At 44.7% G+C, this 27,030-nt stretch overlaps 1 protein-coding gene across 1 annotated transcript in view; it reads left to right on the top strand.

Moving 5' to 3' along the window:
• LOC126262194 (mucin-19) overlaps positions 1-27,030 on the top strand; it is a 206,891-nt gene that overhangs the window by 144,596 nt on the left and 35,265 nt on the right. Inside the window, exons 2-3 of the mRNA XM_049958610.1 lie at positions 850-1,106; positions 20,936-21,912. Of these exons, the coding sequence (XP_049814567.1) occupies positions 859-1,106; positions 20,936-21,912 (1,225 nt within the window). The 5' untranslated portion in view covers positions 850-858. The remainder of the gene's footprint in view (positions 1-849; positions 1,107-20,935; positions 21,913-27,030) is intronic.

Raw genomic sequence — 27,030 nt, 5'->3', positions numbered from 1 at the left:
TTGGTACAGCTAAATGATGTGGTATATTGTAGAATCACCGGTAGTATTGATAGCAGTGGTAGGGAAAGAAACATAAATGAATGTGTAAGAGAGAAACTGCGAGCCGACGGTTTCTCTTTGTTTTTTTGGTTGTTTGTTTTGACATAATGAGAACCGCACATCATTCAGTGTTAGTCTATAGGGTATTTTATGTTCTTACAGAGTATAAATTGCATTTTGTAAGTAATAAATATTAGCTGATTGCAAAACGCCTGCACTTTTATGTAGCCAAAGCAATTGCTTCTGATTCAAGTACAGTTTACCTGCATAAGCATATAATTGTTGCTGTTATTTTGTACTGAACAGAACGTCCTTCATCATGATCGACACCAAGAGTTTTCAGGTGTTATTGATAAATGCGAAAGTTGTTCATGAAATACAGAATATGCTTTATATAAGTTCGACGAAGTATAGAAGCAATGTTCGATATATTTTTGTTTTGTGTATTTCTTTTATTTAAGCCTTTTTGTTGAGGAAATTGTGTTTTCTAGCGCAGTATGATAAACCTGTACTGTTGTCTTTATTTTTATTACAACATCCCTCTTTTTCATGTTACTAGTCAACAGGTTTCGAATAAAACCTGAGCTTTAAACGTTGATAGTTTCAACATTGCTATAACTACTCTTTATTATTAAATAACAAAGAGGAGGGTAACTGTGTAGAACAAAATGGTTCCATAGGTTACCCGGTCATTTGTATATCGTCACTCAGTTTCTAGACGGTTTACTGCTACGCCGTGCGATGTATGCGACTGCTGGACGGGCAGGGGGCGAGCCACGCGCTTACGAGAGTGTTCGTTTGCCGTTGCAGGTCGGGCGCATGGCGGCAGCGCACGCGGTGCTGCTGCGGTTGCTGGTGGCGTGGGCGCTGCTGGCGGCAGCTGCGGGGGCGGCGGCGGAAGACAGAGGCGGCGATGGAGGCGGCGGCGGAGGCGGCGGCGGCGGCAGCGCGGACGCGGCGGAGGCGGAGGAGCGGTGGAGCGCGCCGGAGCATGAGGCGCAGCGGCGCGGCTGGGTGCCGCTGGGGGCGGCCTACCAGCCGGGGGCGGGGCTCCCGCCGCAGCACAGGTGACTCAGCGCCGCAGAAAGGCAACCTTGCAAAAGACTGCCACTAAATTGTACAGGAAGTAAAAATAAAAACTTCTTGCTGCCTATCCTCTATACATATACTAGAAGTGTTCAATAATTAATGAAATTCCGGTTGAAAAAATGCAGAATTTGTTGTGGGACATCGTGGAATATTCCCGATTCAGCCTCTACAGTTTCATGAACTTACAATACGAGGCGGGACTACAGGGTGGTCCATTGATCGTGACTGGGCCAAATATCTCACGAAATAAGCGCCAAACGAAAAAACTACAAAGAACGAAACTTATCTAGCTTGAATGGGAAACCAGATGGCGCTATGGTTGGCCCGCTAGATGGCACTGCCATCGGTCAAACGGATATCAACTGCGTTTTTTAAAAAATAGGAACCCTCTTTTTTATTACATATTCCTGTAGTACATAAAGAATTATGAATGTTTTAGTTGGACCACTATTTTCGCTTTGTTATAGATGGCTCTGTAATAGTCACAAACACATGGCTCACAATTTTAGACGAGCTGTTGGTAACAGGTAGGTTTTTCAAATTAAAATACAGAACGTAGGTACGTTTGGACATTTTATTTCGGTTGTTCCAATGTGATACATGTACCTTTGTGAACTTTGAGAACGCATGCTGTTACAGCGTGATTACCTGTAAATACCACATTAATGCAATAAATGCCTAAAATGATGCCCGTCAACCTCATTGCATTTGGCAATACGTGTAGCGACATTCCTCTCAACGGCGAGTAGTTCGCCTTCCGTAATGTTCGCACATGCATTGACAATGCGCTGACGCATGTTGTCAGGCGTTGTCGGTGGATCACGATAGCAAATATCCTTCAACTTTCCCCACAGAAAAAAAATCCGGGGACGTCAGATCCGGTGAACGTGCGGGCCATCCACCTGTCATGAAATATGCTATTCAATACCGCTTCAACCGCACGCGAGCTATGTGCCTGACATCCATCGTGTTGGAAGTACATCGCCATTCTGTCATGCAGTGAAACATCTTATAGTAACATCGGTAGAACTTTACGTAGGAAATGAGCATACGTTGCACCTTTTAGATTGCCATCGATAAAACGGGGGCCAATTATCCTTCCTCCCATAGTGCTGCACCATACATTAACCCGTCAACGTCGCTGATGTTCCACTTGTCGCAGTTATCGTGGATTTTCCGTTGCCCAATAGTGCATATTATGCCGGTTTACGTTACCGCTGTTGGTGAATGACGCTTCGTCGCTAAATAGAACGCGTGCGTTGGGAAATACGGCAAAAGATTACCCGAAATATATAGCTTTCGCTGAACTGGCACTGAAGTCAGCTGGCTAGCAAATGGCCAGAACTCGCAGCGAATGCCGTTTCGGTCAGGCAGACTTTGCCGTACTGGCGCTGCAGTCAGGCGAACGAGTGGCAGGTCGCTGTAGTTCGCACAGAAATTGCACTGGAGTGGGGGGGGGGGGGGGGGGACTGCGCACAGTAGCTCACAGCTCCGATCATTGCCACGAGGTGTCATCGAAACGCCAATTAAACATGCAGCAGTTCTGAGAACTTTCCCGGTGTAATCTGCTTCAATTGTATAAGTTATATGAAAGTGATCATATCCAGTTACCTAATGCTGTTCTCTACGTTTTTCTCATAACTCTACTCCGCAGCGTCCCGTGCCAAGTCGTGCAGCCATAGATACTTGGTGGTACTCGTGAGTGGTTGGTGCGGGTTGCTAGTTAAGTGTAAATAAAGAAACAACGTAACGAGGCATTAAAGTTTCTTTTTTTACGATGCATTTCTGAGTTCTTGCTCCATCGTCAGAGGGCAGTTCCGGTGTGTAGCCCAGGTGCATATTTGCTGGTAAACCAACTATACCGAAGTATTTATGAGGTTCACAATTTAAACAGCACCAGCCACAAGTATGGTTTATAAAAGTTTGCTCAAGCAAATCATTACCAATTTCGAACTTATCACAAATCCATCTTTAGCGACTCTTATAGGTTTCCTTGCTTTCCTGCTAGGGTCTCGTTTTGTACTCGGTCCTGACTTTGTACTATGTTGTATACTATTGTGCGGCGAATCTGTCATATATTTGTTGAAGTGTTCCAGGGAGATAGTAGTTAAAACAGCTGAGAAAGCAATCACCGACGGCAAACAAAAAAGTGAAGAACAAAAATAACTGGCTTACCAACGAAACCATACAAATCACTGTGAACAGAAAAGTACTGAAGACGAGAGGATTACATGGGACTCAGTAGTACCGGACGTTATTGACTTTAATACAGAAAAGCGACCGAAGAGACAAAAATAATTACATCAGTGAAACAACTGAGAGAACTTCGGGATTGCAATGAGACCAGGTACATGTTCAATGAAATAAATAAACTAACAAGATCTTTCAGACCAAGAACAAGAGCTGTAGAAGACGAAGATGGCACACCTCTAACCAACATAGAGCAAGAGCTGATAGGTGAATAACATACTGCAAGAAGTTGTACAGGAATAAAAATGGAAAACTTGGTCGTGCAAACATTCAGTAAAGAAGGAACCTAATATTTTAGAAGTAGTCCGAAAAGCTGTAGCTAAACAGAAAAATAACAAAGGCTCCTGGACCTGACCTTATTACTGCTTAAATGATCAAAGCATCTGAAGAGTTTGGTTTGAAAATCATGCACGAAATATATAGATATGTAATGGAATAAAGGAGCTTGGACAGAGGACGAGGTCATGTCGGTAATGATTCCATTTCATAAGAAAGGAAATGCACAGCGTTGTGAGAACTATAGAACTATTTCATTAATTTCACACGCCAGCAAGATTCTTCCAGATGTCATCCACGAACAGCTGAGGACGTACATAGATAAAGAAATACCACCGGAGATAGCTGGGTTCGTGCGTAATAAAGGAACACGAGGACGGATTCTAAATGTCAGACAGCTAACTGAAAAATATAGGGAATTCAATACGCCTTAGTTCTTTGTTTCTTGGACTATAGAAAGGCTTTCGACTGTGTTCGATGGAAAGAACTGTGGAACATACTAGCGGAAATGGACGTCCCTGGTCATCATATTACTCTTATCAGAAATCTTCACTCTGATAGTAAGGCGACAATCACACTAGATAAAACTATTTCAGGTCCTTAAGAACCATGTAAAGGAGCCAAACAGGGGTGCATTCTGTTGCCGGTTCTATTTGAAATCTATGGAGAATATGTTAAGAGAAAAAGTCTTCGTGGCTGGACTAGTGGGATTCGAATTGGAGGAAGAAGCATCAGTAATTTAAGATTTTGTAATGACACCACACTGTGCACAGAATCACAAATGTAACTGAAGGAACTACTGGACAGAGATAAGAGAGAAAGAGAGAAACTTGGATTGTCAATTAATACGAAAAAGACCAAGATCATGATAATTGACAGAGTTACGTCATTACCAGCTACTGATGTGCCATCAGATTATGAAGAAGTTTATCACTATCTGGGCTCAGTGGTTCTGAAAGAGGGTGGTTCTACACACGAAAAACGAGGTAGGATTTCTCTGGTTTGTGATGTTGCATCGAAGCCGACAGTGATTAGGAAATATCGAGCCCTAACCAGACATGCTAAACTGAGAGTGCTCAAATCTCTAGTTTTTCCAGTTTCACCTTAACGGAAGCGGACCGTAAAAGGAATGATGCCTTTGAGATTTGAACATGTAGGAGGTTGCTGAGACTATCATGGATGGACAAACGGACCAACAAATCAATCCTTCAAGAACACATGGCGGAGAAGATGTCGTCCAGTATTCGTTTCCAGCGAATGCTGCAGTTCATTGAACACGTAAATCGACAACAGGAGGGTGACTTGGAAAAGATGATCATCCAAGGAAAAGTCTAAGGGAAAAGATTATAGAAAAGATCACCGAGACGAGGAACAGGCCAGATAAAGGAGAAGACGCATCAAACAAGGGACCAGGTACTCCGAGATGCAGAAGACCGGAAAAATGGAGGCAGATTGTTAAGAGGATTGTGTGATCAGTCACGAAATTTCAACTAAAAAAGACGGAGTGTTGATGATAATGTTGCTGCTGCCACATAGGATATCGACAACAGACTCTTAGATGGCGCCGATATCAGTTGGTGCGCTATATCCAAATTCATATAAGGAACACATTCTAAAAACGTAACAACTGAAATGATACAGTACAAGTTCCAAAGACACTCTTTTATTAAAGTACACAAATACTGTACTTCAATAGCGTTGAAGTCCGTAACAGTGCTAACTCCAATTACACAGTGCAGTCTCTATTCTGCCGTAAACATTGTCGAAGAGAGTCAGTTCCTCTTCAGTTCGATGCACCGTGTGGCCGGAGCTGTAGCGGCTACTGTTGTGGACACACTCGAAGACTCTCGCTGCTAGATAACTCTCCGCCGGACGACACACCCGTGGCTAGGGCGCAGGCCGCGACATATAATAGCGCAGAGCGATACTACAGCAGCTCCATGCTATTGGCTACTAGTGCGGAGTGATACTGCAGCTCCGTACTATAGGCTCCATGTGACGAGTGACATGCAAGGTAGTCCATTATAGAGGGCCGCTGGAATACGTACCAGCTTCGCCTAGCGTATATGCAGTTCCGGTCACCTCCCTTGGTTGAAGGATAGTCTATGTGACAGGGGTTGCGACTCAGCGTCACTTGTTATACGAGGCCTGTTCAGAAAGTAAGCTCCGATTGATTGCCAAATTGAAACCACAGTGAACATCAGAAATGTTTTACTTGTAACAATTAGCTACACCTTTCAGCTACTTCTCTACGTAGTCGCCGTTCTGACTTAGACTTTTGTCAAAGCGTTGTACCAACTTTTCAATAGCCTCATCATAGAAGGCAGCCGCCAGTGCTTTCCGCCAATTCTCCACGCTGGCCTACACCTCGTTGTCTGTGTCAAAATGTTGTCTTCAAAGACAGCGGTTCATGTGACCAGAGATGAAACTCAGGGGGAGACAATTGCGGACTGTATTGTGGGTAATCTAACATTTCCATTTGAAAACGATGCAGGAGCATCTTCATTGCCCCTGCAGAATGCGGCTGAAAATTGTCTCGAAGAAGAAACAGCACGACAGTTATGTAATGTTAGCTGCATAGCTTCAGGCGAAATTTCTCACCAGGCCCTCGTACTTGGCGGCAGACACTATTTTCTAGACATCTTTACGCACTCACTGCGAGCTCAGAAATGAGAAGAGCGACGTGATGCTAACTGGGGTTATACTAGAGACACTACCCAACACATCTGTGCAAAGCTTTATCGGATTTTCATAGTCGTTTCCATTTCGCGACCGATCGGAGCTTACTTTCTGAACGCCCCTCGTACTTTTTAAAGCTAAGGCATTTCTACACATGCACTGTGTGAGTGTTGTTAAATTCTGTGGAAACTGCTTCAATACACACCATTTTATGTTTATGGCAATACAAACGCTCAACATTTACAATACGTACTCAAGCTTGAAATGAGTAACAGAAATAGTAGTTTCGAATATACGAATGTATTCGCAGTTGCGAACACGAACAACCAGCAGCTGTATAAGGGAATGACTGCAGTGAAAATTTATGCCGTACCTGGATTCGAACCCCAATTTCCCGCTTTATACGAGCGCTCTCTTTCACCGCTTTCGTTACCCGTGCACAACTCACGGCCAGACCCAAACTTACATATGACGTCACTCCTGTGTCACAACCTGTAATCGTACATCATCACCATCAGTGTTCTGCCAAAAGGCAGATTTTCACATGGTAGTTCTCCAGGCTGTCCGGTCTTCTGCCATCCTCTTCAGGTCTGCATAATTTCGTCTTCCCTTTATGTCGTCTATCATCTTGTATCTCCTTCTTCCTCTCAGACTTCTCCCACAAACCAATCCTTCCAAAGCATCTGCTAGCAATTAATGTCCCAACCAGTTGTTTTTCCTTTCTCTTACAACCTTCAGCAGACATCTTCTCTCACCAACCCTTTCCAGTAAATACTCTTTCATTACTCACTCTTTCTATCCAGCTTACTCTCTCCATTCTCCTCCACATCCACATCTCAAATGCTTCTAACCTTTTTTCATCCTCTCGTTCCTTTATCTAATTTGCCACATAAGAGTCTCCTCTTTCTCTTGAATGCCTCCTTCGCTATGGCAATTCGAGTTTTCACCTCGTGGTGACATCTCAAGTCTTCAGTTATTGTGCTTCGAAGACATTTAAATGCACTTACTTGGCTAATGGTAGATTGTCCTATTTTAATATTGGACAGTCTGCGTCTTGTACTGATGACCATACTCTTTGTTTATGCTGTGATTATTTGCATCCCATATTCCACACAAGCTTCATTCAGATCTTTCAGCATGTTATTCACTGTCCGTTCACTTTCTGCCACTAATACCATGTCATCAGCAAATCTTATACATTCTATTCTCTTTCCACCAATACATATTCCTCTTTTCCCATCTAAGCCTTTCGTAATAATCTCTTCAAGGCATACGTTAAACAACAGTGGGGAAAGGCAACAACCTCGTCTAACACCTCTTATCCTTATCCTTACTTTCTGGTGTAAATATAGATTCTGTATCAGTCGTCTCTCTTTCCAATTTACTCTTACATATGACGTCACTCCTGCGTCACAACCTGTAATCGTACACACATTATGTAATTCCCGTATAGGGAAGGACATTTTACGAGGGGCGTTCAGAAAGTAAGCTCCGATCGGTCGCGAAATGGAAACGACTATGAAAATCCGATAAAGCTTTGCACAGATGTGTTGGGTAGTGTCTCTAGTATAACCCTAGTTAGCATCACGTCGCTCTTCTCATTTCTGAGCTCGCAGTGAGTGCGTAAAGATGTCTAGAAAATAGTGTCTGCCGCCAAGTACGAGGGCCTGGTGAGAAATTTCGCCTGAAGCTATGCAGCTAACATTACATAACTGTCGTGCTGTTTCTTCTTCAAGACAATTCTCAGCCGCATTCTGCAGGGGCAATGAAGATGCTCCTGCATCGTTTTCAAATGGAAATGTGGGATTACCCACAATACAGTCCGAAATTGTCTCCCCCTGAGTTTCATCTCTGGTCACATGAACCGCTGTCTTTGAAGACAACATTTTGACACAGACAACGAGGTGTAGGCCAGCGTGGAGAATTGGCGGAAAGCACTGGCGGCTGCCTTCTATGATGAGGCTATTGAAAAGTTGGTACAACGCTATGACAAAAGTCTAAGTCAGAACGGCGACTACGTAGAGAAGTAGCCGAAAGGTGTAGCTAATTGTTACAAGTAAAACATTTCTGATGTTCACTGTGGTTTCAATTTGGCAATCAATCGGAGCTTACTTTCTGAACAGGCCTCGTAGTTGAATGTTGCTACCTGGTATTGGTAGGTAAATAAGACATTGCAGTGCCTGTGTTGTTAAGTAGAACGGTGCAGTGTTCCTTCGGACACGCGTAAACGCCCTCCCCCGCACGGGGATTACGTAACATGTGAACGAGTACAGGCTGTGACGCAGGAACGGCAACATACTGAGGTTCGGGGGTGGCCGTGATTCGTGCACGGATAGCCAAAGGGGTTGAGGCGACCTCTCGAGTAAAGCGGGAACGGGTTCGAGTCCTGGTCCGGCACAAATCTTCATTGCAGTCATTCCCCTATACAGCTGCTGGTTGTTCGTATTCGTAACTGCGTGAAATTCCGTGTATTTAATAACGACTGCTGTCGCCTCAGTGCCTGTTCCTTCGAAAATGCACGCGTGTTCGAAAATAAATATCTAGACGTTTTAAGTTTATTACTTTACTTGGATTCCGTAGAAATGTTGGAACACGTGAGGCAATACTGACCCTACGACTTATCTTAGATGAAAGATTAAGGAAAGGCAAACCTACGTTTCTAGCATTTGTAGACTTAGAGAGAGACTTGTAGACTTAGATAAAGCTTTTGACAATGTTGACTGGAATACTCTCTTTCAAATTCTGAAGGTGGCAGGAGTAAAATACAGGGAGCGAAAGGCTATTTACAATTTGTACAGAAAGCAGATGGCAGTTATAAGAGCCGAGGGGTATGAAAGGGAAGCAGTGGTTGGGAAGGGAGTGAGACAGGGTTGCAGCCTATCCCCGATGCTATTCAATCTGTATATTGAGGAAACTCTGAAGGAAACAAAATAAAAGTTTGGAGTAGGTATTAAAATCCATGAAGAAGAAATAAAAACTTTGAGGTTCGCCGATGACGTTGTAATTCTGTTAGAGACAGCAAAGGACCTCGAAGAGCAGTTGAACGGAATGGACAGTGTCTTGAAAGGAGGGTATAAGATGAACATCAACAAGAGCAAAACGAGGATAATGGAATGTAGTCGAATTAAGTCGGGTGATGCTGAGGGAATTAGATTAGGAAATGAGACACTTAAAGTAGTAAAGGAGTTTTGCTATTTGGGGAGCAAAATAACTGATGATGGCCGAAGCAGAGATGATATAAAATATAGACTGACAATGGCAAGGAAAGCGTTTCTGAAGAAGAGAAATTTGTTAACATCGAGTATAGATTTAAGTGTCAGGAAGTCGTTTCTGAAAGTATTTGTATGGAGTGTAGCCATGTATGGAAGTGAAGCATGGACGATGAATAGTTTAGACAAGAAGAGAATAGAAGCTTTCGAAATGTGGTGCTACAGCAGAATGCTGAAGATTAGATGGGTAGATCACATAACTAATGAGGAGGTGTTGAATAGGATTGGGGAGAAGAGAAGTTTGTGGCACAAATTGACTAGAAGAAGGGATCGGTTGGTAGGACATGTTCTGAGGCATCAAGGGATCACCAATTTAGTACTTGAGGGCAGCGTGGAGGGTAAAAATCATAGAGGGAGAGCAAGAGATGAATATACTAAGCAGATTCAGGAGGATGTAGGCTGCAGTAGGTACTGGGAGATGAAGAAGTTTGCACAGGATAGAGTAGCATGGAGAGCTGCATCAAACCAGTCTCAGGACTGAAGACCACCACAACAACATAACTTTAAACGCAAAAAGTTTTTGGAACTGACGTGCTATATTTTTCCGATTGACATTGTGCATCACAAAGAGGGTTACTGTCATCAGTACAAAAAAGTGGGTCCGAAAAGAGTCGGAAAACATATTACTTTCTTCCACACACGTCATACCGAAGTTTACCGGCAGTTATTTGGTTAAGTGCAGTGCGTGTGTTAAGGTAACTTTGCACGCTACTGTAATTCCACCGGTGCTAGAGTACTACTCTAGCATTAGAGGGCCCGGTACAGAAAGATATGGCTGCCAATATCGTTAAAGGTTACGTGAAAGTATTGTAGAGATGTTTAGCAAGATTAAATGAAAGCTGTCGAAAGAATCGCGACGTTGTTCCACGAATTCAAGTTTTGCTGAATTTGTAGAAGACTGTTCAAAATACAGAGGTTGGACAAAGATATGGAAACAGGGCGAGAGATGCATGCTTGAACATAAATGCTGATGCTGGCCAAGCCTGCTGGTTGCGCTGTTGCATTTGGCCACGAACGGTACCTGTACACAATGTCCTCAATGCTCTGCAAATTTCAGCCGTGGCCAGAACAGCGTTCTGTGTAGTTGTGAGTGCATTATGTCGGAGCTAAGTGTCTTCGAATCTGGGCGAACTTACGGTGGGCGTATGGTCGGTGCTTCCGTAACCAAGGTGGTCGAAGTGTTTGGTATTTCAGGAGGTACCATATTGAAGATCTATAGCACATACAGGGTAAGCGGAGAAAAGTCATTCGCTAGAACAAACGCGGACGAAAGAGTGTGTTGAGTGGTCGGGACACGGTCACTGAAGAGGATTGTGACCAAAACCAAGAGGACGTCAGATGCAGTAAGTCACTGCAGAACTGAATGTCGCACTCACGAACCCTACCAACACCAGCTCCACAAGCAGGGAATTGCGGCACGAGTTGGAATTCTAAAACACACGTCACGAAGCTATAAAACCTGGACTGTCAAGCAGTGGAAGAAAGTCATTTGGTCTGATGACCCTTGTTTCACGCTGGTTTCAACTTCTGGTCGGGTTTATGTCCGAAGAGTGAAACATGAGGGGGGGGGGGGGGGCGTGTCAGTAATGATTTGGGCAGCCATATAGTCATACTACATGGGTCTCACGGTTGTTCCCTGCACCATGCGTCAATTCGTTGCAGATCTTCCTGCATTTCAGTACAATTTTCCATAGTTACAACCTCTCGATATACTACAGCATCATCCGCAAAAAGCCTCAGTGAACTTCCGATGTTATCCACAAGGTCATTTATATATATTGTGAATAGCAACGGTCCTACGACACTCCCCTAAGGCACACCTGAAATCACTCTTACTTCGGAAGACTTCTCTCCATTGAGAATGACATGCTGCGTTCTGTTATCTAGGAACTCTTCAATCCGATCACACAATTGGTCTGATGGTCCATATGCTCTTACTTCGTTCATTAAACGACGGTGGGGAACTGTATCAAACGTCTTGCCGAAGTCAAGAAACACGGCATCCACCTGGGAACCCGTGTCTATGGCCCTCTGAGTCTCGTGGACGAATAGCGTGAACTGGGTTTCACACGAACCTCTTTTTCGAAACCCATGCTGATTCCTCAGAGTAAATTTCTAGTCTCCAGAAAAGTCATTATACTCGAACATAATACGTGTTCCAAAATTCTACAACTGATCGACGTTAGAGATATAGGTCTGTAGTTCTGCACATCTGTTCGACGTCCCTTCTTGAAAACGGGGGTGACCTGTGGCCTTTTCCAATCCTTTGGAACGCTGTGCTCTTCTAGAGACCTACGGTACACCGCTGCAAGAAGGGGGGCAAATTTCTTCGCGTACTCTGTGTAAAATCGAACTGGTATCCCATCAGGTCCAGTGGCTCGTAGGCGATAACATCTCGATCGGCGAAGGATTCCAGTCCAGGAAGGGAGGCGTTTTCACAACGAACAATGGCTAGGATAAACCAACCACTACCAGAATTTCCAGTACCGACATCCAGAGTAAAATTAACCTTGCAGCCTCGGAAGAATATAGGTCCATTTAAGATTACTGCTTGAGCTGTTCCATTGCCTCCAAGTTTATTTTCGAGGCTTATAATATGTTTCTAGACTGGCATGCAGGAGGATCTGCAACGAATTGACGCATGGTGCAGGGAATGGCAATTGAATCTCAATGTAGACAAGTGTAATGTGCTGCGAATACATAGAAAGAAAGATCCTTTATCATTTAGCTACAATATAGCAGGTCAGCAACTGGAAGCAGTTAATTGCATAAATTATCTGGGAGTAGGCATTAGGAGTGATTTAAAATGGAATGATCATATAAAGTTGATCGCCGGTAAAGCAGATGCCAGACTGAGATTCATTGGAAGAATCTTAAGGAAATGCAATCCGAAAACAAAACGAAGTAGGTTACAGTACACTTGTTCGCCCACTGCTTGAATATTGCTCAGCAGTGTGGGATCCGTACCAGATAGGGTTGATAGAAGAGATAGAGAAGATACAACGGAGAGCAGCGCGCTTCGCTACAGGATCATTTAGTAATCGCGAAAGCGTTACGGAGATGATAGATAAACTCCAGTGGAAGATTTTGCAGGAGAAGCGCTCAGTAGGTCGGTACAGGCTTTTGTTGAAGTTTCGAGAACATACCTTCACCGAGGAGTCAAGCAGTATATTGCTCCCTCCTACGTATATCTCACGAAGAGACCATGAGGATAAAATCAGAGAGATTGGAGCCCACACAGAGGCATGCCGACAATCTTTCTTTCCACGAACAATACGAGACTGGAATAGAAGGGTGAACCGATATAGGTACTCAAAGTACCCTCCGCCACACGCCGTCAGGTGGCTTGCGGGGTATGGATGTAGATGTAGATTCTGTATTCTGTAAGGCTGCATTACTACCAAGGACTATCAGTGCCGGATTAGCTGCGTAGCAAGAGATAGCAAATGCTACGGGCCTCACGCATGGGTGTAAAAGAAAAAGGATCCATCAAGTCAGTACACCTCAGTAGACCAGGCTTGAAAATGAACCTGTAAGGTTAGAAACTAGTCGCCTAATAAATACTACAACTGTTGGCAGAATCATTAATAAACGGTTTAAGGAATTTAAAGTTTCTGTTCCCTGTCAATGAAATGTTGAAACTGAAGTAAATATGAATGGTATTCTACCTATCGTCCAATGGAAGGACGGAGGTGTCCAAATCTACAATGAGTAGTAAAATTTTAGCTCATTTCTAAAAGTGAGCGTTGGCCACACCATACATTTGTTGATTAGTTGACACCAGCGAGAAACTTACGGGGGAATCCCTTAATGTTTTCCGAGCTAGTAGTAACAACCTGTCCAATTAGAACAGGGGTCTATATATTACCAATACAAAGCAATTAATGGAATCTATATTAATTTTAGTAAGACTGCTATTATAGGCTTTCATTCCTTCTACAGAGTATTTACTTTTATTACAGCCCTTTTGATACGAGCCGTCTGGAATGAGGGTTTGCTGTCTAGTTGGTGGACTGTTGTATAATGTGTATAACTTGACCAAAGCTCACTAAATTTCTTTAAACAGGAATGTCATTGACATTAAATACCGTAGTGGGCCAAACTACGACAATGCTACCAACGTGAGTGGGAAGTACAGCGGCTTAGAAGCACAAACAAGGAGATAAATAAATACCCAGAATACGTCTCTTGTTTTGAGCATTCATTAAACTTGGTTGCAAATGCGCTGCAGAATGCTGTACAGAAACATCCCTTTTCTTCGGTCTTGTTGAAAGCCTCTGTATTTTTTTCCGCTTCTACCTACCGAAGGGGTCTTTTTTTGAAGGCTTTGAAAGACACTAGTTCAGAAACACCGAATTTGAAAAGATTGTCGGACAATGGGTGGTCGGACCGAGAAGATGCTTCGTAGGCATTTGTATGTAGCTTACCGCTGTCAAACATGTTTTGAATGACATATCTAGTAACACTGTCAAAGGCTGACTACTTTTGAAGATGGTTTAGTTGGAAACGGGAATAATGACAACCAGTTGTAACGAAATCCACCCATTATAAATCGTTACATGAGTACGTCCACCAATGTGGTTCACATTTTCAAATACTGAAGCAAAAGTCAAAGTGCTGACCGGCTGTGCGGAATAAAGCCACAGATTTCGAGACGACGCCAGCGAAATACGAAGTAAGATCATTTAAGCGCCTTTACTGCACTCGATGAAGATGGAAAAAATCAAACATCTTGACTACATTTCGAAATTCAGATGCTTATTGTCATAACCGGTAATGTGCTGTCTGCATTAGCTGAACGTATGGAAGAATACCATGAAGTGACAAGCGTATTTGAAATACTTCGGCAATTTTAACAGCAGAAGAGATGTTGAAAGCAACTCCAATTATTATCGCCAGAGACTAACTTGATTTGGAAGAAAGCCTAGGTGACGAACAGGTGCAGTTGAGCTGCTCAAAACAGATATGAATGCTGCTATTCACAGCAAAAAGCACAAGCCCCTGGAACTGCAGTTTTACAAAATTTTAATGAAAAAATCATTAGAATCGTGTTTCCCAAGTGTAGAAGTACACTACTGGCTGGCTCTGAGCACTATGGGACTTAACAGCTATGGTCATCAGTCCCCTAGAACTTAGAACTACTTAAACCTAACTAACCTAAAGACAGCACACAACACCCAGTCATCACGAGGCAGAGAAAATCCCTGACCCCGCCGGGAATCGACCCTTGGAACCCGGGCGTGGGAAGCGAGAACGCTACCGCACGACCACGAGCTGCGGACTACACTACTGGCCATTAAAATTGCTACACCACGAAGATGACATGCTACAGACGCGAAATTAAACCGACAGGAAGAAGATGCTGTGATATGCAAATGATTAGCTTTTCAGAGCATTCAGACAAGGTTGGCGCCGGTGGCGACACCTACGACGTGATGACATGAGGAAAGTTTCCAACCGATTTCTCATACACAAACAGCAGTTGACCGGCGTCGCCTGGTGAAACGTTGTTGTGATGCCTCGTGTAAGGAGGAGAAATGCGTACCATCACGTTTCCGACTTTGATAAAGGTCGGATTGTAGCCTGCCGCGATTGCGGTTTATCGTATCGCGACATTGCTGCTCGCGTTGATCGAGATCCAATGACTGTTAGCGGAATATCAAATAGGTGGGTTCAGGAGGGTAATACGGAACGCCGTGCTAGATCCCAACGGCCTCGTATCACTAGCAGTCGAGATGACAGGCATCTTATTCTCATGGCTGTAACGGATCGTGCAGCCGCGTCGCGATCCCTGAGTCAACAGATGGGGACGTTTGCAAGACAACAACCATCTGCACGAACAGTTCGACGACGTGTGCAGCAGCATGGACTATCAGCTCGGAGACCGTGGCTCCGGTTACCCTTGACGTTGCATCACAGACAGGAACGCCTGCGATGGTATACTCAATGACGAATCTGGGTGCACGAATGGCAAAACGACATGTTTTCGGATGAATCCAGGTTCTGTTTACGGCATCATGATGGTCGCATCCGTGTTTGGCGACATCGCGGTGAACGCACATTGGAAGCGTGTAATCGTCATCGCCATACTGGCGTATCACCCGGCGTGATGTGGAGTGCCATTGGTTACACGTCTCGGTCACCTCTTGTTCGCATTGACGGCACTTTGACCAGTGGACGTTACATTTCAGATATATTACGACCCGTGGTTCTACCCTTCATTCGATACCTGTGAAACCTTACATTTCAGCAGGATAGTGCACGACCGCATGTTGCAGGTCTTTTACGGGCCTTTCTGGATACAGAAAATGTTGGACTACTGCCCTGGCCAGCACATTCTCCAGATCTCTTATCAATTGAAAACGTCTGGTGAATGGTGGCCGAGCAACTGGCTCGTCACAATACGCCAGTCACTACTCGTGGTGAACTGTGGTATCGTATTGAAGCTGCATGGGCAGCTGTACCTGTACACGCCATCCAAGCTCTGTTTGACTCAATGCACAGGCATATCAAAGCCGTTATTACGGCCAGAGGTGGTTGTTCTGGGTACTGATTTCTCGGGACCTATGCACCCAAATTGCGTGAAAATGTAATCGCATGTCAGTCCTAGTATAATATATTTGTCCAATGAAAACCCGTTTATCATCTGCATTTCTTATTGGTGTAGCAATTTTAATGGCCAGTAGTGTATTTCTACGCTTTTACTTGTCTTTGATGAGCACCAGCCGCAATGGGGAACATTATTTTTCAACATTAAAGTGCATTAAAAATAAGTTAAGAAACATCGTGAGGCAAGTATGTTGAACGACCTCACATTAATGAATTGAGAGTATGTGATCGGGCTGAGAGATATTGATTTTTTACTAATGTTGTCTCTAAATTTGCCCTAATAAAATCGTAAACAGTTTTTTTTTTTTTTATTTTTTTAAGTGCTGTTCTATTTTATATCCTAAACTTTGAGGCGAAAAGCAAACCAAGGGCCTCTTCTTAGCATTTGCTGTGGGCCATAACCTGGCTTCATCCGGCAATGATGATTGTGTGGCTATTCTCACTGATCAGGTGCGTTCCACGGTACAATATTTGTTCCCAAATAGTGATGCTGTGACAAGGCCCCTGTTCACACAGCAGGACTGGTTTTGTGAGCACCAAGATGAATTGTCGCATCTCCTCTGGTCCCAAGTCACCAGATCTCAACATTATTGAGCCTTTGTGTTGTGCTTTGGAGAGAAGGGTGCGTGATTGCTATCCATCTCCATCACTATTTGCAGGAAAAATCGTACAAGATTCCCTTGAAAACCATGCAGGACCCGTATTTATCCTTTCTGTGACCACTAGACGCTGTTTTGAATCCCAACGGTTTTCCCACACTGTGTTAGGCATGGTAATGTGTTGGGGTTTTCGTGTTTCACTATTTTTCTCCGCCCCAGTAGCTGCGCAATATTTCTAGTGTTTCCACCGAGAAAACATGGAATGGATAGATGTTAGTGAGGGCATTCGGTCAGTAACTATACCACCATTCCATACGCGAATACAATAGGGCAATGAAAACATAATACTTCTCACGGACACCATCTTTTCTCCACTGTACGAGGCATAAAGTTGTAATTATCACATTAAAAAACCGAGATACAAACAAGAAACTTGGTGACGGTGCTAGTCGTCCTCTACATGTCCGTTCTTCGATTCAATACAATTTTTCCAACGGTGGATGACTTGGTGAAGATCTCTGGCTATTAAGAAAACGTTCCATCTCGAAAATCACCTGCTGGTCGTTCTTGAAATCCCTGCCACGCAATCTGACGAAATAGGAAGTGGTCACTACGTGTCATGTCAGGATAATACAGGGGGGGGGGAGAGGGGGGGGGGAGGCGGAAGTAGGGTATAGACAAAATTTGATAGTCTAAAAAGCAGAATGTGTAATCAGTACCTGTGCACGTGGACGTGGAACGTTGTCGTGGAGCAGCTACACCATGTTGAACAGCTTTCCATGACGCTTCGTCTTTGCAGTCCCTCATAACTCGTCAGGAGGATTCGGTAGTGTTCTGTGATGGTTTGCTCCTGGCGAAACTGTTAGCACCACACCATGGCAACCCCAGGTAAACAGCATCACTTTGCCCGATGGCGGTTGGGAATTCCCCTTCTCGGTGGTGGTTAACTCACAAACTTTCCACTGCACGCTTCGGTTCTTTGTCCCGAGGTCGTGGCACTACATACAGCCTCTCGTATATCACAGAGAATAGGCAGCTAAAGAGATCACCTGGATTGGCCTGACCGCAGCTGCAGCATTCCCGCTGCTGCCTCGGGCGTTTTCACTAGGTGTGAGCAATAGCAGAATCCAGCAGGCGGCGGTCTGTGTCACGTTCAGAATGTGGAAGACGTTGATAAATGATCCACAACTGATTTTCGCTGCTTTTACTGTTGCCTCGATTGTGATACACGGGTCTTGGAGCCCCAAGGTCCCCACTGCTCTTGCGGTTTCCGTTTCTTCACGGAAGGACGGTCCTCACTTCGTCCTTCGTCATTCAGAGTTTCTTTGATCATACTGAAACTGTCTGCGCCGTCTAAGCACTGTCTCACGTTGCGGCCCATTGTTGCGGCACACTTCCACCAACCCAGCACGGATTGTTGCAGCGTTGTTCCCCTTGAAATGCTGAAAATTAGTTACCGCACAACAATCCAATTTATCAATGGGCTGCCTCCTTTTCTTTCGACTCATCCAGCTGTGTCCTACGGTACTACGGTGCGGAGATTTCTGTGTGTACCAGAACTGCAGACACTACCTTGCATCTACATCTCTACATCTACATCTACATCTGCATGGTACCTCACAAATCACAGAAAATTGCCTGGCAGAGGGTTCATCAAACCACCTTCACAGTAATTCTTTATTATTCTACTCTCGAACAGCGCGCGGAAAAATGAACATCTATATCTTTCCGTGCGAGCTCTGATTTCGCTTATTTTGTTATGATGATCTTTTCCCCCCAATGCAGGTTGGTGTCAACAAAACATTTCCGCATTCGGTTGAGAAAGTTGGTGATTGAAATTTCGTGAGAAGAACCCGTCGCAACAAGAAACACCTTTGTGTTAATGATGTCCGCTCCAAGTCCTCTATCATGTCTCTCTCTCTCCTGTTTCTCGATAACACAAAACGCGCTGCTCTTCTTTGAACTTTCTCGATGTACTCCGTTAATCCTATCTGGTTAGGACCCCACACCGCGCAGCAATACTCCGAAAGAGGACGAAAAAGAGTAGTGAAGGCATCTCTTCTGTGTATCTGTTACATTTCGTAAATGTTCTGCTAATAAAACGCAGTTTGTGATTAGTCTTCCCCACAACATTTTCTGTGTGTTCTTTCAAATGTAAGTAATTCTTAGATATGTAGTTGAATTTACGTTTTTAGATTTGATTGATTTACCGTGTAACCGAAATTTAACGGATTCCTTTAAGCACTCATGTGGATGACCTCACACTTTTCGTTATTTTAGGTCCACTGCCAATTCCGCACCATACAGATATCTCTTCTAAATCGTCATGCAATTTGTTTTGACCTTCTGGTGCCTTTACTAGACGAGAAACTACAGCATCATCTGCAAACAACCTAAGACGGCTGCTCAGATTGTCTCTTTAATCGTTCATCTAGATTAGGAACAGAAGAGGACCTACAACGCAACCCTGAGAAGCGCTAGAAATCACTTTTGTTTTAGTCGATGACTTTCTGTTACTTACTACGAACTGTTAGCTCTCTGACAGGAAATAACGAACCCAGTTGCATAACTGAGATGATATTCAATAACAAGCAATTTTATTACAAGCTGCTTGTGAGGTACCGTGTCAAAAGCCTTCTGGAAATCTATAAATACGGAATCAATTGGAAATCGCTTGCAATAGCACTGAACAATACATGTGAGTAAAGAGCTAGTTGTGTTTCACAAGAACGGTGTTTTCTAAATACGTGCTGACCGTGTGTGTCAATAGACCGTTCCCTTAGACGTAATTTATAATGTTCGAACACAATGTATGTTCCAAAATCCTGCTGCATATCGACGTAATTTGGTAGATTACTCCTGTTGCCTTTCTTCAATATTGGTGTGACCTGTGCAACTTTCCAGTCTTTGAGTGCGGATCTGTCGTCGAGCGAGCGGCTGTATATGATTGTTAAGTACTGAGCTAATGCATCAGCATACTCTGAAAGGAACATAACTGGCATGCAGTCTGGACCAGAAAACCTGCTTAAATTACTTAATTGTTGCTTCACTACTCCTAGGATATCTGTTTCTAAGTTACCCATGTAGGCAGCTGTTCTTAATTCGAATTCTGGAATATTTACTTCGTCTTCTTTGGTGAAGGAATTTCGGAAGGCTGTGTTTAGTAGTTCTGCTTTAGCAGCACTATCATCTGTAGTATTTCCATTGCTATCGCGCATAGAAAGCACGGATTATGTATTGCCGCTAGCATACTTTGTACACGCCCAGAGTCTCTTTGGATTTTCTGTCAGGTTTCGAGTAAAAGTTTCATTGTGGAAACTTTTATAAGCATCTCGTATTGAAGTTAGCGCTAAATTTCGAATTTCTGTAATACTGGGGATTTTGCTTTCGTTAAAATTTGGCACGCTTTTTCGTTGTTGTCTGTGCAATAGAGTTCTGACCTTAAAAAAGTTTGTTCCATAAAAACACGGGAGAACTGCCGGATATCAGTAACGTCCTGCCACGATATTTCGGCGCAGAGTCTTCTGGCCATCTTCAGGTGAGTGTCACTGTAGTAGTACTCACCTGAAGATGGCCAGAATACTCTGCGCCGAAATATCTTGGCAGGACGTTACTGATATCCGGCAGTTCTCCTGTGTTTTTATGGAACAATCAGTACGCCGGGAAAGCTTTAAACATCACTTTAAAAAAGTTTGTTTATTTTTTCAAGGTGACAACTCTATACTTATCCCTGTACAGTGGCTTATGCAGTACAATTGTTGACGTATTAGTACAAAGGAAGGCCGCGCGGAATTAGCCGTGCGGTCTAAAGGCGCTGCTGTCATGGACTGTGCGGCTGGTCCCGGCGGAGTTTTGAGTCCTCCCTCGGGCATGGGTGTGTGGGTTTTTCCTTAGGATAATTTAGGTTAAGTAGTGTGTAAGCTTAGGGACTGATGACCGTAGCAGTTAAGTCCCATAAGATTTCACATACATTTGAACATTTTGCAAAGGAAGGTAACGAATTTTCCAGTGCTGGTATAATAACATAAAAGCTGCCGATTAATGTCAAGCTTCGACCAGGCAGTAAGAAATCCGCAGTGCAGTATCGCTGTGATGCGACAACAGGTGTTGGGCGTCGTGTTGCAGGTTCGTCCCGGCGGTGAGCAGCCAGGAGGAGGCGCTCCTGAGGACGGCGCCGCTGCAGTTCCTGCCGCCACCGCCGCCTCCGCCCCCACGGCAGCAACAGCAGCAGCAGCTGCACGAGGAGGAAGAGGTGCAGCTGCTGTATGTGCCCGTGCAGACGCTGCAGGAACATGGCCGCCTGCCCCAACCCCCCCAGCCCCCCCAGCCGCAGCCGCAGCAGCAGCAGCAGAGGCTGCCGGACCCTCAGCAGCAACAGCTGTTCTCCAGGGGCCAGCAGCAGCCGGGGCCCAGGTTCAGACAGCCAGAATTGCAGCAGCAGCAACAGCAACAACAGCAGCAGTACCTGAGGCCTCAGCAGCCGACCCCCGCCCCGCAGCAGCAGTACGTCAAGCCCCAGCAGCCGGCCCCCCAGCAGCGACCACTCGAGACCCCGCAGAGACAGCAGTACTCGAGAGCCCAGCAGGCGGCTGCCCCACAGCTGCAAGCGGAGGCTCAGCAGCAGTACGTGAGGCCGCAGCAGACCGGATCCGGGCGGCAGCCGACTGACGGCCAACAGCAGTACGTGAGGTTTCAGCAAGGTAACGGCGGACAGCAGACTGCCGAGCCCCAGCAACAGTACGTCAGATCCCAACAGGCGGGATCTGCGCGTCAGCAGGCTGACGCCCAACAGCAGTACTCGAGGTCCCAGCAGCCCGGATCTGGACGACAGCAGGCAGACACCCAGCAACAGTACGTGAGGTCGCAGCAGCTGGGACTGAGGCAGCAGCAGACCGACCTCCAGCAGCAGTACGTCAAGTCCCAACTGGCGGGCTCCAAACACCAGCAGTCTGACTTCCAGCAGCAGTACGTGAAGCCTCAGCAGGCGGTCTCTAGGCAGCAGCAGCAGCAGCAGCCGCTCAACAACCAGCAGCAGTTCTTGCAGACAGAGCAGCGACAGCAGGCGCACAGGTTCGAGCAAGCCCCACGCACGCGCCAAGAAGGTGAGCCTGCCCTCGACACATGAAGTAATATTGTCAGTCTATTAGCCGGCCGGCGTGCCGGTGCGGCTCTAGCCGCTTCAGTCTGGAACCGCGTGACGGCTACGGTCGCAGGTTCGAATCCTGCCTCGGGCATGGATGTGTGTGATGTCCTTAGGTTAGTTAGGTTTAAGTAGTTCTAAGCTCTAGGGGACTGATGACCTCAGCAGTTGAGTCCCATAGTGCTCAGAGCCATTTTTTTGTCAGTCTATTAAAAAACTTCAAAATGTTTTAACCTCAGAATCCATTCAGATGCCCTTCCACAGTTTTCACCGAGCTCTTTCACTGATGAGCCAAAACATTATGACCACCTGCTTAAAGCCTGTTTGTCTGTGATTGGAACAAAATAAATTAATGATTCTGTGTATCAGGGATGCGACAGTTTGTTGGCAGGTTTGTGGAGGTACGTGGCATTAGATGCCTACGCAAAGGTCACGATGTTCGCGTAAATAACGGGCCGCTGATTTGCGTACGCGGTGATGGTGCCCGATAGTGACCCATATGGGTTCCATAGGATTTACATCAGGCGAATTTGGTCGCCGAGACATCAACGTGAGTTCACTATAATGCTTCTCAAACTACTGTAGCACGGTTCTGACTCAGAGACACGGACAGTTATACTGCTGAAAGATGACATGCCTGTCGAGGAAGACATCAAGCATGAAGAGATGCAGGTGGTTCGCAGGTGTCAGCGTGTCTTCGATTACTACCACAGGTCCCTTGCAAGCGCAGGAGAATGTCTCCCGTAGCGTAATACTGCTCCCACCAGCCTGCAGCCGTGGCGCGCTGCACGTTTCCAGCCGCCGTTCACCTCAATGACGGCGTTTGTGGAGACGACCGGCGACCTAGTGTGACAAAAATGTGGTTCACCCGAAGAACCGACACGTTTCCAATGATCGACGGTGGAATCCCGATGGTCCTGTGCCAACTGCAATCGTAATTGATTATGTCGTTGGGTCAACATGTGAACACATAGTTGTGGTTTGCTGCGGAGCTCCTTGTTCAACAATGTACGATGACTGGCGTGCTCCGAAGCACTTGTGCGTGCACCAGCATTGCACTCTTTCAGCAGAGGTGTCACAGATCATCATCTACCCTAATTTACAGACCAGACAAGCCTCCGAAGCCCACGTTCTGTGCAGAATCGTGTACGTCCAACCATTTAGCGCCTAGTGGTAGTTTCACTGTCCTTCTACCTCTTCCTCGGTATTAGCAAGTGAACATTCGACCAGCTTCGCCGCTTTCGAGATATTCGTTCACAGGCTCTTCGTAAAAATAATCTGCCGTTTGTTAAAGACGCTTATCTCAATGGATTTCCCAATTCGTAGCCCATATCTTCACCAGGGTGGTCCCCCGTCCGTGTCTGCTCCGCTTACATACTTTTGTTACCATCCAACGTCGCGGTGGACAGTGGTAATAATGTTTTGGCTTACCACTGTATGTTTGTCTCTTCTTTTAGGTCCTAGTGCTATGAACCAGAAACTCCATTGAACAATTGAATTAGACACGTATTATCTGCTTCTCCAGATGGAGTAATCTGTATGACATGCTAAAGTGATCTCTCCAATCCTTCTGCTGGAAGAACTGGGGTTAAGGACTCTTTCGTGAGATATTGTCTTCGTTGTTGTTGTGGTCTTCAGTCCAGAGACTGGTTTGATGCAGCCCTCCATGCTACTCTATCCTGCGCAAGCTTCTTCATCTCCAAGTAACTACTGCAACTTACATCCTTCTGAATCTGCTTAGTGCATTCATCTCTCGGTCTCCCTCTGCGATTTTTACCCTCCACACCGCCCTCCAATACTAAATTGATGATCCCTTGATGCCTCAGAATATATCCTACCAACCGATCCCTTGTTCCAGGCAAGTTGTGCCACAAAATTCCTCTTCTCCCCAATTCTATGAAGTACCACCTCATTAGTTACGCGATCTACCCATCTTATCTTCAGCATTCTTCTGTAGCACCACATTTCGAAAGCTTCTATTCTCTTCTTGTCTAAACCGGTTATCGTCTATATTTCACTTTCATAAATACACTCCATACAAATACTTTCAGAAAGGCTTTCTCACACTTAAATCGATACTCGATATTAACAAATTTCACTTCTTCAGAAACGCTTTCCTTTGCATAGCCAGTCTACATTTTATATCCTCTCTACTTTGACCATCGTCAGTCATTTTGCTCCCCAAATAGCAAAACTCATCTACTACCTTAAGTGTTTCATTTCCTAATCTAATTCTCTCAGCATCACCCGACTTAATTCGACTACATTCCATTATCCTCGTTTTGCTTTTGTTCATGTTCATCTTATATCCTCCTTTCAAGACACTATCCATTCCGTTCAACTGCTCTTCCAGGTCAATTGCTGTCTCTGACAGAAATACAATGTCATCGACAAACCTCAAAGTTTTTATTTCTTCTCCATGGATTTTAATTCCTACTCCGAATTTTTCTTTTGCTTCCTGTACTGCTTGCTCAATATACAGATTGAATAACATTGGAGTCAGGCTATAACCCTGTCTCACCCCATTTCCAACCACTGCTTCCCTTTCATGGCCCTCGACCCTTACAACTGCCACCTGGTTTCTGTATGTTGCATTAATTTCAGTAAATCGTTCGAAGTGCCTTCGTAATACTTAGAGTTGTAGAGCAGCCGTTTTGTTCGACACAATCAGCAATTATAAAAAACTCCTCCCGAACAGGCCATGAAGGCCCAACGGTACCGACAGGCCGCCGTGTCATCCTCAGCCCACAGGCGTCACTGGATGCGGATATGGAGGGGCATGTGGTCAGCACACCGCTCTCCCGGCCGTATGTAAGTTTCAGAGACCAGAGCCGCTACTTCTCAATCAAGTAGCTCCACAGTTCGCCTCACAAGAACTGAGAGCACCCCGCTTGCCAACAGCGCTCGGCAGACCGGATGGTCACCCATCCAATTGCTAGCCCAGCCCGACAGCGCTTAACTTCGGTGATCTGACAGGAAGGCCGTAGGCATTAGCAATAATAGTCCTGAATAATATTTCGGAAACGCTTTAGGCGCGTAATACGCAACATGTTGTTCTTGTGGTCTTCAGCCCGAAAACTGCACCTTGATGCTCCAAGCTACTCTATACTGTGCAAGCCTCTTCATCTCCGAATAACTGCTGCAGCTTACATCCTTCTGTAGCTGCTTACTGTATTTATCTGTTGGTTTCCCGCTATAATTTTTATTTCTCAGACATCCCTCCAATGCTAACTGGTGATCCATTTATGTCTCAGATCGTCTCCCAATAACAAATCCCTCCTTTTAGCCAAGTTGTGGCATACATTTCTTTCCTTCTCAGTTCTGTTCAGTACCACCTCATTAGCTAGGCGATCTACCCATGTAATTTTCATCATTCTTCTGTAGCACCACGTTCCAAAAGCTTCTAGTCTCTCCTTGTCTGAACTGTTTACTGCACACGTTTCATTACTATACAAGGCTACACTCTAGCCAAATACCTTCAGAAACGATTTCCTAACAATAAAATGTATATTCGATGTTAAAAAATTTCTGTTTTTCAAAAATTCTTTTTTTACCATCGCCAGTTTACATTTTTTGTATCTTCTCTGCTTTGGTCATCAGCAGTTATTTTGCTGCCCAAATAGCAAAACTCATCTAGTGCTTTAAGTGTTTCGTTTCTTAATCTAATTTCCTTATCATCACTTGATTTAATTCGACTACATTCCATTATCTTTGTGTTGCCTTTGTTGATGTTCATCTTATATCCTCCTTTCAAGACATTGTCCATTCCGTTCAGCTGCTCTCCCAAGTCCGTTCCTGTATCTGACAGACTTACAATGCCATCGACAAAGCTCAATTTTTTTATTTCTTCTACCTGAACTTCAATTCCTTTTTCATATTTTTCTTTGGCTTCCTTTACTGCCTCCTCAGTGTTCAGATTGAATAACATTGGAGACAATCTACAACTCTGTCCACTTCCTTCTCAACCATCGTTTCCCTTTCATGGCCCTCAACTCTTATAAGTGACGCCTCGTTCCTATATAATTTGTAAAAAGCCTTTCGCTCCCTGTATTTTACCCCTGCTGTTTTCAGAATTTCAAAGAAGTTATTCCAGCCAACATCGTCAAAAGCTTTCTCTAAGTCTAAAAATGCTATAAACGTAGGTTTAACTTCCCTTAACCTGGCTTCTAAGAGATGTTGCAGACTCAGTATTGCCTCGTGTGTTCCTACATTTCTCAGGAATCCAATCTGATCTTGCCCGAGATCGGCTTCTACCAGTTTTTCAATACTTACGTAAAAAATTTGTGTTAGTATTTTGCAACCATGATTTATTAAACTGGTAGTTCGCATTAACCGTCCCTCTATTGACCGACCATGTGTAACAGACATGGAACTCCGTTCCACAAATTGACGTTCGCCACCTGTACAACACAATGCTTGCACATTTGCATGCTTGCATTCGACATTCTGACGGAAACAGCGGTTATTAACGTACCAACATTTCGCATTTGCAATGGCTTATTTCGCGCTTACATTACCCTGTGATCTTGCAATGTCAATCACTTCCATGTATTACCTAAACAAACGTATTCCTGAAATTTCATTACTCTGCATTAATTGTTACGTCGTTAGGGACGGAGTACAAGCTTCTCAAAGGAAGCATCCCAACATTAACTTTAAACGACCCCAAGGAAACAGGTAAATATGGACGTCCATACTGGGATTTGAGCCGTTGTACTCTCGAATGCGAATCCAGAGTGTTATCACTGCATCATCTCACGCGGTCAGAACTATTCCAGAGTGGTTCAGGTAACTCAGGGATGCTTTCGAAGGAGCTGGGCATATCTGGTTGCAGTACCACTGAGGAGGTCTGGATATTAAGTGGGGATGGTACAGCTTAAACCCCTTCCCAAACATTCAGTGTACTTCAAACACATCACTATATATGAATGCAACACTGCACTAGAATCTTCGTTAAGAGCCATTTCCTGTCAGTATTATATTTTCATGATTAATAAGCAGTGTTAGAGGAATATTGGTACTGTAGTTGGATACTGTAGACTATGAATTGTCAGCTGCTTCATCAGGTTTCTTGGTTTGC

Source organism: Schistocerca nitens, chromosome 6 (assembly GCF_023898315.1).
Source record: "Schistocerca nitens isolate TAMUIC-IGC-003100 chromosome 6, iqSchNite1.1, whole genome shotgun sequence".
NCBI classification, from domain to species: domain Eukaryota; kingdom Metazoa; phylum Arthropoda; class Insecta; order Orthoptera; family Acrididae; genus Schistocerca; species Schistocerca nitens.
Note: the sequence above shows the minus strand (reverse complement) of the source record. Positions and strands in the feature narration are given on the sequence as shown.